Source organism: Apteryx mantelli, chromosome 35, assembly GCF_036417845.1.
Source record: "Apteryx mantelli isolate bAptMan1 chromosome 35, bAptMan1.hap1, whole genome shotgun sequence".
NCBI lineage: Eukaryota > Metazoa > Chordata > Aves > Apterygiformes > Apterygidae > Apteryx > Apteryx mantelli.
In genome coordinates, this window is record NC_090012.1 from 487,725 (window position 1) to 500,298 (window position 12,574).

At 70.6% G+C, this 12,574-nt stretch overlaps 3 protein-coding genes across 4 annotated transcripts; 1 reads left to right on the forward strand and 2 right to left on the reverse strand.

Annotated features, from left to right (window-relative positions):
* The first annotated feature begins 487 nt into the window (after window positions 1–487).
* On the forward strand, window positions 488–2,459 carry BLOC1S3 (biogenesis of lysosomal organelles complex 1 subunit 3). Its single transcript, XM_067314466.1, has 2 exons — window positions 488–535; window positions 1,152–2,459. The coding sequence occupies exon 2, from the start codon at window positions 1,166–1,168 to the stop codon at window positions 1,697–1,699; it is 534 nt and encodes a 177-aa protein (XP_067170567.1). The 5' UTR covers window positions 488–535; window positions 1,152–1,165; the 3' UTR covers window positions 1,700–2,459.
* Window positions 2,460–2,983: 524 nt separating this feature from the next.
* Window positions 2,984–7,663, reverse strand: CCDC61 (coiled-coil domain containing 61). 2 transcript variants are annotated; one of them, XM_067314429.1, is made up of 14 exons: window positions 7,628–7,663; window positions 6,621–6,815; window positions 6,293–6,375; window positions 6,005–6,168; window positions 5,762–5,914; window positions 5,065–5,281; window positions 4,815–4,897; window positions 4,302–4,504; window positions 4,140–4,218; window positions 3,857–3,945; window positions 3,672–3,750; window positions 3,519–3,585; window positions 3,338–3,410; window positions 2,984–3,242 (listed from the first exon to the last, which is right to left on the reverse strand). In XM_067314429.1, exons 2-14 carry the CDS (start codon window positions 6,766–6,768, stop codon window positions 3,145–3,147), a joined length of 1,536 nt encoding a protein of 511 aa, XP_067170530.1. In that variant the 5' UTR covers window positions 6,769–6,815; window positions 7,628–7,663; the 3' UTR covers window positions 2,984–3,144. The 2 variants fall into 2 exon arrangements, with proteins under 2 accessions (XP_067170530.1, XP_067170529.1); XM_067314428.1 differs by having other exon boundaries at window positions 6,621–6,790; window positions 7,628–7,658.
* A 1,857-nt stretch (window positions 7,664–9,520) lies between these two features.
* LOC136994961 (nanos homolog 1-like) lies at window positions 9,521–10,342 on the reverse strand. Its single transcript, XM_067314405.1, has one exon. The coding sequence runs from the start codon at window positions 10,340–10,342 to the stop codon at window positions 9,521–9,523; it is 822 nt and encodes a 273-aa protein (XP_067170506.1).
* Between the last annotated feature and the right edge of the window lie 2,232 nt (window positions 10,343–12,574).

Genomic DNA, 12,574 nt, shown 5'->3' on the forward strand with positions numbered 1-12,574 from the left:
CCCCCAGTCCCTCCAGTGTCCCCCCAGTGTCCCCAGTGTCCCCAGCTCCCCCCCCAGTCCCCCCAGTGTTCACCAGTCCCCCAGCTCCCCTGATCCCCCCCCCCAGTTTCCCCAGTATCCTCAGTGTCCCCCAATCCCCCCAGCTCCCCTGATCCCCCCCCCAGTCCCTCCAGTGTCCCCAGGGTCCCCTGATCCTCCCAGTGTCCCCCAGTGTCCCCCAGTGTCCCCAGCTCCCCTGATCCCCCCCAGTCCCCCCAGTGTTCACCAATTCCCCAGCTCCCCTGATCCCCCCCCCCCCCCAGTGTCCCCAGCCCCCCCCAGCGCCCCCCGCCCGCAGGTCGAAGCGCTCCCACCGCCGGCCGCCAGGGGGCGGAGCTCGCCCGCCCGGCCCCGGCCCGCGCATGCGCCCTGCGCACTCCTGGCAGCGCCCCGCCCCGCCATGGCGAGTGAGGGCGCTTCCGGGAGGCGGCGGCACGTGACGAGGGGAGCTGCGCGCGCCGCCTGTCATGTGACCCGCGGAGGCGCCGGGCGCGAGGTGGGCGGCTCTCTGCGCATGGGGGAGGCCGGGGGGGGGGGCAGGGTATGGGGGGGGGGGGGGGGGGCCGGGAGGGTCCCTGGGTGCGGGGGGTCGCCATGGGGGCTGAGGGGGGGCCTGGTATCGGGGGAGGAGGGCTGGGAGCATCCGGGGGCCCTTGGCATTGGGGGCTCCGGGCATGGGGAAGGGAGACTTGGGGGGCCCGTGGGGAAGGGAGACTTGGGGGACCCCTGGGCATGGGGGTCTGGGGGTCACCATGGCGCTGGGGGGGGCAGAGGACATGGGGGGGAGCTGGGAAGATCTGGGGGACCCTGGGCATGGGGGTCTGGGGGTCACCATGGGGCTGGGGGGGGGGCAGAGGGCATGGAGGGGCTGGGAGGGGCTGGGGGACCCTGGGCATGGGGGTCTGGGGATTTCTGTGGGGCTGGGGGGTCTCCGTGGGGCTGGGGGGCCCCTGGGTGGGGGTCACCACGGGGCTGGGGGGGGGCAGGATGCTTGGGGAGGGGGATAGTGGGGACACACGGAGGAGGGGGGGACGGGACTGGGAGGCATTTGGGGGCCTGGAGGGGAGCCGCGTCCCCCCCCACCACCACCACCCCTAACGCGGCCCCCCCAGGTGGGGCGGGGGCCATGGCCGCCCCCCGCGGCGTCGCGGTGGTGCCGGGTGAGGCCTCGGAGAGCGACTCGGACGCGGAGCTGGACACGGCAGCGCCCACCTGCGCCGCCCTGGCGGGGCTCAAGGTGCCGGGGGAGGCCTCTGAGACGGACACCGAGGAGGAGGAGGAGGCGGCGGCGAGGCCGAAGGGCCCCCTGCCCGCCCCGGACCTGCCGCCGCTGGTGGTGGAGCGGAGGCCGGAGCCGGTGGCGGCGGCGGAGGAGAAGGCGGCGCCGTGGGGCGGCTCGCTGCTGCAGCAGCGGCTGCTGGAGGGCAACGCGCGGCTGCGGGGCGCCGTGGGGGGCGCCGTGGGGCAGGGCTACGCCGCCGCCGCCCGTCACCTGGGCGCCCTGGCCGCCCCCCTGGGCCGGGCGCAGGCCGCCGCCGCCGCCGCCTCGCACAGCCTCCGCCTGGCCCGCCGCGACCTGCGCGCCGTGGCCGCCGCCGTCGACATCGTCGCCGGCTGCGGCCTCCTGCCCGACATCCGCGGCGACCTGCTGCCGCCGTAGCCATGGTGGCACGTCCACCTGGCCTGTGACAACCTCTGTGCCGCGGCGGACGTTGTCACCCACCACGGCCTGACCGACCTACGTGGTGACCTGCTGCCAGTGTAGCTGCGGTGGCACATCCACTGGGCCTGTGACAACCTCCATGCCGCGGCTGATGTTGTCACCAGCTGTGGTCTCCTGCTCGATGTCTGTGGGGACTTGCCGCCGATGTAGCTGCGGTGGCACGTCCACCTGGCCCGGGATGACCTCCATGCCGTGGCTGATGTTGTCACCAGCGGCGGCCTCCTGCCCAACACACATGGTAACTTGCTGCGGGTGTAGCCGTGGTGTCACTGTCACCACACTGCCACTCCGGCGCTGCATCCGTGTAGCCCATGATGACTTCCGGGCCGTGGCTGATGTTGTCACCAGCTGTGGCCTCCTGCTCGACGTCCATGGTGACTTGCCGCTGGTGTAGTCACAGTGTCACTGACCCCAGACTGCCACTCTGGTGCCTCATGCCGTGACTGTGACACCCTCCATGCCGTGGCTGACTGTCACCAGCTGCCATCTCCTGCCCAGTGAAGGTGGTGACTTGCTGCCGGTGTAGCCGCGGTGTCACCATCACCAGACGGTGGCTCTGGCGTCTGCTCCCCCACCCCAAACCTCACTTTTTTTCCTGTTTTTTTGCCCCGCTCGAGGGCTTTATTTAAACTCGGTGGAAAATAAAGCCCGGCTGGGAGGACGCCGGTGGTGGCACCCGCTGCAGCGCGGGGGTGAACGTGGCTCTGGTTCCCGCTGGGGCGCTGGAGGTGGCGGGGGACGGAAACGGGTGATGGGGGGGACAGAGATGGGTGACGGGGGGGGAACAGCTTTATTGGAGGGTGGTGGGGGCCTGGGGAGGGGTCTCAGGGCACCCTGGGGTGCAGAGCGTGTCACCAGCACAGCTGGTGGCACCTATGTTGTGGTGGTCCTTGAGCTTGCTGGTGGCCCAGGGAACGCTGTGGGAGACGGCGGTGGCATGTCATGGTCCCCATGTCCCCTCTGGCCCTGGCAATGTTCTCTCTGTCCCCAGGCCCTGGTCGGGTGCCCTCTGTCACCATCCCCTCCATGTCCTGTGGCCCTGGCAGTGTCCCCAGTGTGTCCCCAAGCCCAGGGCCACTTCTGTGCCATCTCTCCAGCTGGGTCACATGTCCCTGTCCCCAGCCCCTTCGGCCCCATCCCGGTGCCCCCCACCACCACGCTCTTCCTCCTGCCGCGTCCCCAGTCCCACGGCCATCGTCCCCCCACGCAAAGCTCGGCACCGCGGGGGCCACACGGAAGGTTTATTTACAACGGGCATCGCTCACCGCGCGCCCGGGGCCACCCGGCGGGGCCACCCCGGGGTGGGGAGCAGCTCAGCCCCCCCCCCCCTTTTTCCAAGGGCTCCAAGGGCCCGGAATCCTCTGCCGGGAGGGGCCGGGGGGTTACGTGCGGGTGTCCAGGTTGTTCATGTACTCCTGCAGCGCCTGCAGCCGGGCGTCGATCTCCGACAGGTCGGCCGCCGGCTCCTCGTACAGGTTCTCTGCGGGAGACGGAGGAAGTGGATCGGCAAAGAGCCTCCCGGGGGGGGGGGGGGGAGCTCGCGCGGTGCCGAAACGGCCCCCGTCCCGGCCTCACCTTTCCCCGCACGCCGGCCCGAGCCGGGTGTGCCAGCCGAGTGCTTCCTGTGCCCGGCGGGCGCCCGAGGAGCCTGGAAAGGGATGCGGGAGGTGAGCGGCGCCCGGCGGGAAGCGGAGAGGGGGCCCAGGAGTCCCCCCACCCTGCTTCCCGCTCCTCACGGCACCGGAGAGCCGCTCACCGAGCTGGGGCCGTTCCAGGACGAGGAGCTCAAGGGTTTCCTGCCCCGCGCCGCTCTCCTCCTGCCCCTGCGGGAAAGAGGGAAGCGCGGCTCAGTCCTCCCGCCGGCTCGGGAGGGGGGCCCAGGCATCCAGCCCTCCGCGGCGCTCGTTACCTGAGGGGCACAGGCTCCGAGTACTCATCCGCCTCGCTGCCCGAGCTCAGCGCCGAGCGCCGGCTCCGGATACTTTCCGCTGCGGAGAGAGGGGGCAGGAGCTCAGGGGACGAGCGGCGGCCGGGTGCCCCCGTTCGCTGTGGGTCGCGCGGCACCCGGGGGGGCCACGGCACCCGGCGACTCACCCGACGAGCTGCGCCCGCGGCTCCTCCCCGGGCTGTCGCCGCCGCCGCAAGCCGAAACGCCGCCGGCCCCTCGCCGCGGCCACCGCTGGCTGCACCCGAGGGAGACGGCAGTGAGGGGGGGCCCCGGAAGCTCTTCCGCATCACGGAGCGGGCGGTCGAGAGGCTCGGGGGGGGCGGTTGCGGCTCGGAAACGGGGCAGAACGGAGGATTTGGGGGCCGCCTCCGAGCGCCGTGACCGGCGGCCGATGCCAACGCCTGCCATGCCGGGGGGGCCACGACTTACTTTTTCAGCTCGGCCTCCTTCTGTTTCCGCTCCTTGGCCTTCACGAAGGCAGTGGGGTCGAAGCGCGGCGGCCGGGAGCCTGGCGGAGAGGAGACGGGGTCGAGGGGGGAGCCATGGCCGCCCCCCCTCCTCCGCGCGCCCTCCGCCGCCCCGGCCCCTCACCTGCGGGCGAGGGGGAGCGGCGCGGCGGGCGGCTCTGGCTCCCGCCGCGGCTCTCTCCGGAGACGGAGCGCTGGCGAGGGGGCGGCCAGGCCCCGGAGCGCTCGCCGGAGCTGGAGCGCGGCTCCTCGCGGGCTTTGCCGCGCCCGACGGCGCGGGGGGCGGCCGAGCGGCTCTGCGGCGCCGCGCCGGTGGGCGTCGAACGCCTGCGGAGAGCGAAGGCAGCGGTGAGAGGGTGGCCAAGGGGGGGGGGGCAGGGGGACACCCCAGCTGCCCCCCCCCCGCGCCCGTCCCCACCCCTGAAGGGCGTCAGGGCAGCGCTGGGGGAACACGGCCGCACCGCTCTCCCTGCCTCCGGGCGGCCTGGAGACTCTCGGCCCCCCCACAAAACCCCTCGTTTTGCTCCCCGAAGGTCTCGCGGCTCCGTCCCGTGAAGCTACGCGCTCCCTTCCTGCCCCGGGGGGGCTGGGGGGGCCCCCGGAAGCAGCAAAGGGGCCGGCTGAGGGGGCGACTCACCCCCTCTTGTACAAAGCCAGCTCGGCGGTGAGGCTCTTGACGCGGATCCGCAGGGTCCTCTCCGACGCCTTCACCTCCGCCAGCTAAGGAAGAGGAAGGATTCGCTCAGCCGTCTCCGAACCGGGCTCCCTGCTCACGTCGGAGCCGGCAGAGCCCACCCCGCACCTCCTGCCCCCGGCGGGCTCTCGGGGGCCGTTAAGCCCCCGCCGCGCCGTTAAACGCTGCCGGAGGGGAGCGGGGGCAGCCCCACCTCGCTGGCCAGCTGCCGGTTCTCCTGCAGGCGCTTGCTGGCCGCTCGCTGGTGCTTGGTTTTCTCGCGCAGCAGCTCGTCCTCGAGGCTCTGCACGATCTTCTTCAGCGCCTTCGCCTCCTTGGCGGCGCAGCTCCTGGCGACCAGGCGCATCTCCTCCTGCAGGCCCAGCACCGCCGACTCCACCGCCTGCTTCTCCTCCAGCGTCCGCTGCAGCCTGCCCCAGGCACACGGGCTCGGGTGAGGGCCGGGGAGCTGCCCCCGGCTCGGCACTGCCTGGGCGAGCGGCGTTTTCCACGCGGAGCGGCCTCCAGAGCCACTCCGCCACATCCCGGAGGAAAGGGGAAAAGGAAACTTGTCTCTGCGCCCTTAGGGAAAGCAGCAGAGCTCCCGGCGACGCCAAATCGGCAGTTCCGAGCCGTGTTTTGCCCCATTTTGGGCACTTCTCTGCGAGCTGGGGCAAAAGCCAGGGTGTCTTCTGGTTCCCTCCTCCCACTCCAACAGTGGGAGCAGGAATAGGGGCCCAGGCGTCCTAGCCTCGCACCAGCAGGCCCCGGCTCTCTCCCACCTCACCATGGAGTCGAGTACCGGCTCCGAAACGGACCCGCAGCCGAGCGCCGAGGCACGGAGCCAAGCGCGGGCAGGCGAGGAAGCGGGGCGAGGGGATCCCACCCTCACCACCATGTCCCCCGCTCACTCGTCCCGCAGCCGTCGGATCTCAGCGTCCCGGAAATCCTTGCCGGGCCTGGCCTTTAGCAGGGCCAGCTCCTCCTTGAGCTCCCGGATCACCTTCTGCAGCGCCACGGGGTCGGGTTTGCCCACGTAGGGCAGGGGCAGCGGGTAGTGGATCCTGCGGAGGGCGGCGGCGGTGAGGAGGGGCGTCCGCGGCATCGGCATCGGCATCGGCCCGGCCGCGTCCCCGGCACCCCGGCGCCGTTACCTGTCGAACTCCACGGAGTAGATGAGGATGAGGTAGCGCTTGGAGCTGAGCGGGGAGGCCTTGGCGGCAGAGGGCGGGTGCCGGGGGCCCATCCCGACCTTCCTGCTGCGCAGGGCCTCCAGGTCGGTGTAGGTGAGCAGGTCCAGGCTGACGGACTCGCTGCTCTGGGGAGGGGGCAGGCGGCGGCGCGGTGGGACCCCGGCGCCCCCTCCACCCACGGCGCCGCGCCGAGGAGACGCCTCACGCCCCCCCCGCAAGGCCACGCGCCACGAGCGCTGCCGGCCTCACCTGCGTCAGCGCTGACTCCAGCATGCTGCAAAATATCCCAAACTGCTTGAAGTTGCCCGTCTTGTGCGTCAGGTCTTCGATGACTGGGAGGAAAAGGGAAGAATCATCGGTCAGCAAACGTCTGAGGTGAAGCCAGGTCCTGAACTCACCCGAAGTTCTGCACTAGCCACCTTTACCCGCGCGAAGCCTTGCTCTAAGCACCGCATCCCGCTCCGCTTTTGGAGCGAGGGGTGGGAACACTCCCCCTGTGCCCCTCGGCTGCTCTCCGCTGCCAGCCAGGAGGGAACGTGGGCCCCGCGCGTCCCCCTCCTCCCCCGGCAGCACTCACAGGCGGCGTCGAACTCCCCCCTCCACTGGTCCGTGGTGAGCCGGTCCTCCACCTCCACCTCGAGCGCGTCGCCGTTCACTGCCATGCGCACGGCGTGCTCGCCGCCCCGAAACACGCAGTCGGCCTGCAGGCACTGCAGCTTCGCCATGGCCCGGCTCGCCTCGGGCGTCCTGCGGACACCGGCGCACTCAGGGGCTGCCGGGGGGGTTGGGGGGCACAGCGCTGGAGCTGGGGTGTTGCTGGGGAGAAGCCAGTGGCCTGGCGTTTTGGGAGGGGTGCGGGAGCAGCCCAGGCATCCTGCAGCAAGGCGGAGGGGGAAGCCCAGGGAAAAGCAGGGGGAGCAGGAGGGCACTGAGAGGGGAGACCGGGGGGGGGGATCCCAGGGCCTTGGGGGGGGCCTGGAGGAACCCAGGGCTTGGGGAGAGCTTTTTTTGGGGGGGAGGGGGGGAGCCCAGGGATTGGAGGGTTTTTTTTGGGGGGGGGGAAGGGGGAAGCCCAGATTTGGGGGAGCTTTTGGGGGGGCTGGGGGAATCCAGGTCTTGGAGAGGGCTTTTTTGGGGGGAGTGAAAAGGGGGAGCCCAGGTCTTGGGGGAGACTTTTAGGGGGGCAGCAGAGAGCCCAGGGCCTGGAGGGGGGGGGGGTTGTGGGGGCAGGAGGTAGCCCAAGGCTTGGGGGGGACTTTTGGGGGGAGCGGGGGGAACCCAGGACTTGGGGGGGGGACTTTTGGGGGGGTTTTGGGGAGAGCCCAGGGCTCGGAGGGGGCTTTTGCGGGGGGAAAGGGGGAAACCCAAGACTCGAGGGGGATTTTGGGGGGGAGAAGGGGGGATCCCAGGACGGGGGCGGCTTTGGGAGGGGATTGGGGGGAACCCAGTGCTTTGCGGGGGGTCACCGATGTGGGGAGACCCCCGAGACGGGCCGTGGGGACAGACCCACGGAGGGAAGGGGGGGGGGTCGGGGTCCCGGTCCCGGTCCCGGTCCCGGTCCCGGGTCCGGTCCCGGTCACTCACCGCCCGCCCGCCCCGCTCCTCAGTCGCCTCAGCCGCCTCAGCCGCAACCCCGCCTACAGCGGCCCCCACCTCCACCCCCCATTGGCCGGCCACCAACCGCCTCCGCCATCTCATTGGCTCCCGCCGCTGCCTGTCACCCCCGACGCATCACCCCCCCCGCCTCCTTCCTGGCGTCGGTTAACGGCCGCCCCCTCCCGCCCCGCGCACCAGCCTCCAGCTGCTATTGGCTGCCAGGCCGTGCCCCACCCCCGCCTGCGCTGAGACAATTGGTTGCTGCTATTGTCAGTCATCCGCTTTCAGCGGGGGAGGGGGAGCGCGGAGGGGCGTCTCGCGCCTCTGTGGCGCCGCCGGGTGGGCGCCGCGCGCGCTGCAGGAGGAGCCGGGGAGCCGCAGGTTCGATCCCGGGGCCGGGAAGAACCCGCCCCCACCCCCAGTGACACCGCAGGCCCCGCCCCTCCCATTGATAACTCTGAGGCCCCGCCCCCTCCCCATTGATAACGCCGGGTCCCCCCTCCCCATTGATAATGCCGATCCCCGCCCCTTGGCCCTTCATAAACTCCAGGCAGCACCCCGGCCCCATTGATAACTCCGAGGCCCATTCATGCCCTAATGGGGGTGGGGGGCACAGTCAGTGAACAGACAGACCCCAGGACGCAGCTGAACCTCGAAACAGATTTATTAACCAGGACAGGCTGGGGAGGGGGAGGGGCAGGACCGCCCCTCACCCCTCCGACTTGACCCTCTCCCCAAGGCCCCTGAACCCCCAATCTTCCCCAACCCCCCCCCCCCCGGGCTCAGCATCCAGGGCTGCCCCCCACCCATGCACAAGCTCCCCCCAAAAGGGGGCTGAAATTCCCCTGAAACGCAGAATTCTCCCCAAAACCCAGCTGGGGGGGTTACCCCTCAAAATGCAAAATATTCCCCTGAAATGGGGCTGGGATGGAAAAGCCTCCCCAAATGCAGAGGACTCCCCAAAAGGGGCTTGGGGGAGAGGGAGTAGCCCCCTGAAACTCCAAATGCCACCCTCAAAATGCACAGTGGCCCCCCAAAAAGTAAAATACCTCCCCAAAATGGGAGCGGGTGAATCCCCACCCCAACAGGCCTCAAACCTCCCTGCCCTCCCCCCACCCCCATTGTGCTCTTTCTCACAGGAGCATGTCTGTCTGTCTGTGGGTCTGTCCATGGGTCCGTCCTTGGGTCAGTGGGTTTCTCCGTGGGTCAGTGGGCCTGTCCGTGGGTCCATGGGATCGTCTATGGGTCCATCTGTGGGTCAGTGGGTTTCTCCGTGGGTCCATCTATGGGTCGGTGGGTCCATCTGTGGGCCAGTGAGTCTGTTCGTGGATCCCTGGATCTGTCTGTGGGTCCATCCATAGATCTGTGGGTTGGTCCATGGGTCTGTCTGTGGGTCCATCCGTGGGTCAGTGGGTCTGTCTGTGGCTCAGTGGGTCCATCCATGGGTCAGTGGGTCCGTCCACATGTTTGTCCATGGATCCATGGGTCTGTCTGTGGGTCCATCCATGGCTCAGTGGGTCCATCCATGGGTCCATGGGTCCGTCTGTGGGTCCATCTGTGGGTCAGTGGGTCTGTCTGTGGCTCAGTGGGTCCATCCATGGGTCCATGGGTCTGTCCGTGGGTCCAGCTATGGCTCAGTGGGTCCATCCATGGGTCAGTGGGTCTGTCCGTGGGTCTGCGGGTCCATTCACGCATCCGTGGGTCCATCCGTGTGCCCATCCATGGGTCAGTGGGTCCATCCATGGGTCCGTGGGTCCCTTCACGCGTCCACGGCTCCATCTGTGGTCCCACCTACGGCGCAGCGAGTCCATCCGCGGGTCCGTGGGTCCCTTCACGCATCCGTGGCTCCGTCCGCGGGCCCAGCGTGGGGCGGGGGGCGGCTCAGGGCCGCAGGGGGCGGCCGGCGGCGTTGCGGCGGCCGTGGGGGGTGGGCGCGCGGGGCGCCGGGTTGAGGGGGCAGTGGCGCAGCGTGTGGGCGGCGGCGGCGGTGGCCCCGCACAGCGGGCACACGTAGCGCCGCAGCACGGGGCAGGCGACGGCGCCGTCGGGGCCCCGCAGCGCGTGCGAGCCGTGCACCCGCCGCGACTCCCCGTTGCGCCGGCAGAAGCTGCAGCCCCTGGCGTCCCGCCGCCCGCCGCCCGCCGGCCACCTCCTCGGGGACGCCGCGGGGACCGCCGGTGGCGCCGTGGGGACCGCTGGTGGCGCCGTGGGCACCCTTGGTGGCACCTGGGGGACTGCCAGCATCGCTGATGGCCCTGCAGACATCCTCGGTGGCACCTTGAGGACCGTTGATGGCACCGTTGATGGCATGTCAGGCATCCTTGGGGACGCCGTGGGGACCGTCGATGGCACCGAAGGGACCACTGATGGCGCGTCAGACATCCTTGGTGGCACCTTGGGGACTGCCAACATTGCTGATGGCACACCAGGCATCCTTGGTGGCACCGTGGGGACCGCTGATGGCCCCGTGGATGTCCTCGGTGGCACCGTGGGGACCGTTGATGGCCCCATGGGGACCGCTGACGGCCCCGCGGACACCCTCGGTGGCACCGCGGGCCCCACCACCGGCCCCGCGGGACCCGCCGCCGGCGCGTCGGGCCCCCCCGCGTCCCCCCGTCCTGTCCCCGCGGCCGCCAGCTGGGCCACCAGGCGGGCCAGCCCCAGGTAGTCCCTCCAGCGGTCGAAGGGGCGGGGGGCACCCATGGGGGCCGGGGGGCGGGGGGGCGGCGGGGGGGGGAGGGCAGCTCCGCGCCCCCTTTATAGGGCGGCCCCGGCCCGGCCCGGCCCCGTCTGGCACCGTCTGGAGCCCGCGGGGTTGGGGCAGGGCCCCCGGACTCCCCCCCCCCGCAGGTGATATCGCGATGTGGGGGGGCGGCTATCGCGATAGGGAGGCATGATCCGCATGGAGAGCGCAGGGGGAGGGGGGGTTATCCCGATGGGGGGGGTATCGCGACAGGCGGCGCCGCGCAGAGGGTTTATCCGCCGCGGGGGGGGGGAGCTATCGCGACATAAAAGAACGAGACGCCGAGGCGAGGGCTCCCGGGAGCGAAGGGTTTATCGTGACAGAGGACGGAGGAACGGCCGCGGCTGCCGCCGCACCGCACACGGCGACGAGCACACACACAAGCCTTATATCGCGACAGAGCCGACAGGGGCGCCCCTCTCCCCCCCGCCCCCCGGCCCGGCGGAGGGGAGGGGGGCAAATAAATAGGGGAGGGGGAGGGATGTGCCGGGGGGGGGGGCAGGTGCCTGAGCGGCGTCGGGGCCCCGGGAAAGGGACCCAGGTGTCCGGGACCCTTTTTGCCCCCACCCCGCGGGGGGGGGGGGGGGGAGGCTGGGGGGCAATGGGGTTCCCCCCCCCCCGCTCTCTGCCCCATAGGGGGGGTCCAGGTCCCCCCAAAACCCACCCCGGGAGGAGGGTGCCCCCCCCCCTCAGCGAACCCCTATTTACAGTGACCGGGGGGGACTAACACCCCCCCCCAAAATAAGACCCCAAAATTGCCCCCCCCCCAAAGAGACCCTGCTTAGGGGGGACCCCGAAACCAGCTCAATGGGGGGGGCACTATGCCCTCCCCCCAAACCGCTACCGGGGGGGGCAGTTCTGACCCTTCCCCCCCCCCCCCGACCCCGGTCCAACCCCCAATTTGCCCCCCCCGCCCCAAAAATGTGGGTCTCGGAGCTGCCAGGAACGGGGGGGCCGGACCCCCCCCCCTTTTGCCCCCCCCCCGATAGCTGCCCGTGGCTCTAGTGAATTTGGCACTTGCACAAACGGGTTCGACCCCCCCCCCTCCCCCCCCCCAAAGGGACCCAGGCGTCCGAGCCGCCCTCCCCCTCCAAATGCCCCCCCCGCCCCACCGGCGCTGCCCTTAAAGGGGCCGCACCTTGGGGTGGGGGATTTCGGGGTGCCCCCCCCCTCCCCCAAACCTCCCCCCCCCCGGCCCCATCCTGGCTAAAAAAGACACAAACGAAGAATTTGGCACCAGAAACCCCCCCCCGCCCCCCCCCCCCGCGATAAACTACAGCAGCGAGAGTGGGGCCCCCCCGAAGCCCCCTTTTTTTGGGGGGGGGGGACTCCCCCCCCCCAGTGCAAGCTGCGCCCTGACTATTGCTTCCGTGCGGAAATGCTTCACATTGGAGATTTGCCCCCCCCGACCCCCCCCCCCCGCACCCCAAAACCCCCCCAAAACCTCCCCCATCTCCTGTCCCATCCCCCCCCCACACGTTGCAAAGTGCTACCGAGGTGGCCGCTGGGGGGCGCCCTAGGGTGGGGGGACCCCCCCGCACTGGGGTGCTTGGGTGGGGGGGGGGGTCCCCAAATGGGGGGGGGCCCTAGGGTGGGGGGGGTGCCCCGTGTGGGGGCGCTTGGATGGGGGGGGTCCCCTATATTAGGGGAGTGGGTGGCCTCCATAATGGGGGGGGCCCTAGGGTGGGGGGTAGCCCCCATAGTGGGGGGCCTTGGGGTCAGGGACCCCTGTTTAGAGCCTGGGGGGGGTCCCCAATATTGGGGGGGCCTGTGGGGGGGGGACCCCCACTGACACCTTGGGGCACCCCCCCACTGGGAGGAGACTGGGGGAGGGGGGGGGCTCAGAAAAGGTAATCTTCCCCCTGGATTTTTCCTATTAAAAACCTCTGAATTGGGCAAATACGGATAGATGGGGAGGGGTGAGGCGGGGGGGGGTCTCCCCGTGCCCCCCTCGGCACCCCAAGTCGTGGGCCGGGGGCAAATCCCAGCGGATACCCCCAGTCGGTGGCAATAACCCCCCCCCCCCAGGTCGGGGTAATGCCCCCTGGTGCCCATGGGATCCCCCCAGCCTGGGGTAACACCCCCCATCCGGATTAATACCCCTCATCCGGATTAACACCCCTCATCCGGATTAATACCCCTCATCCGGATTAACACCCCTCATCCGGATTAACACCCCCTATCCGGATTAA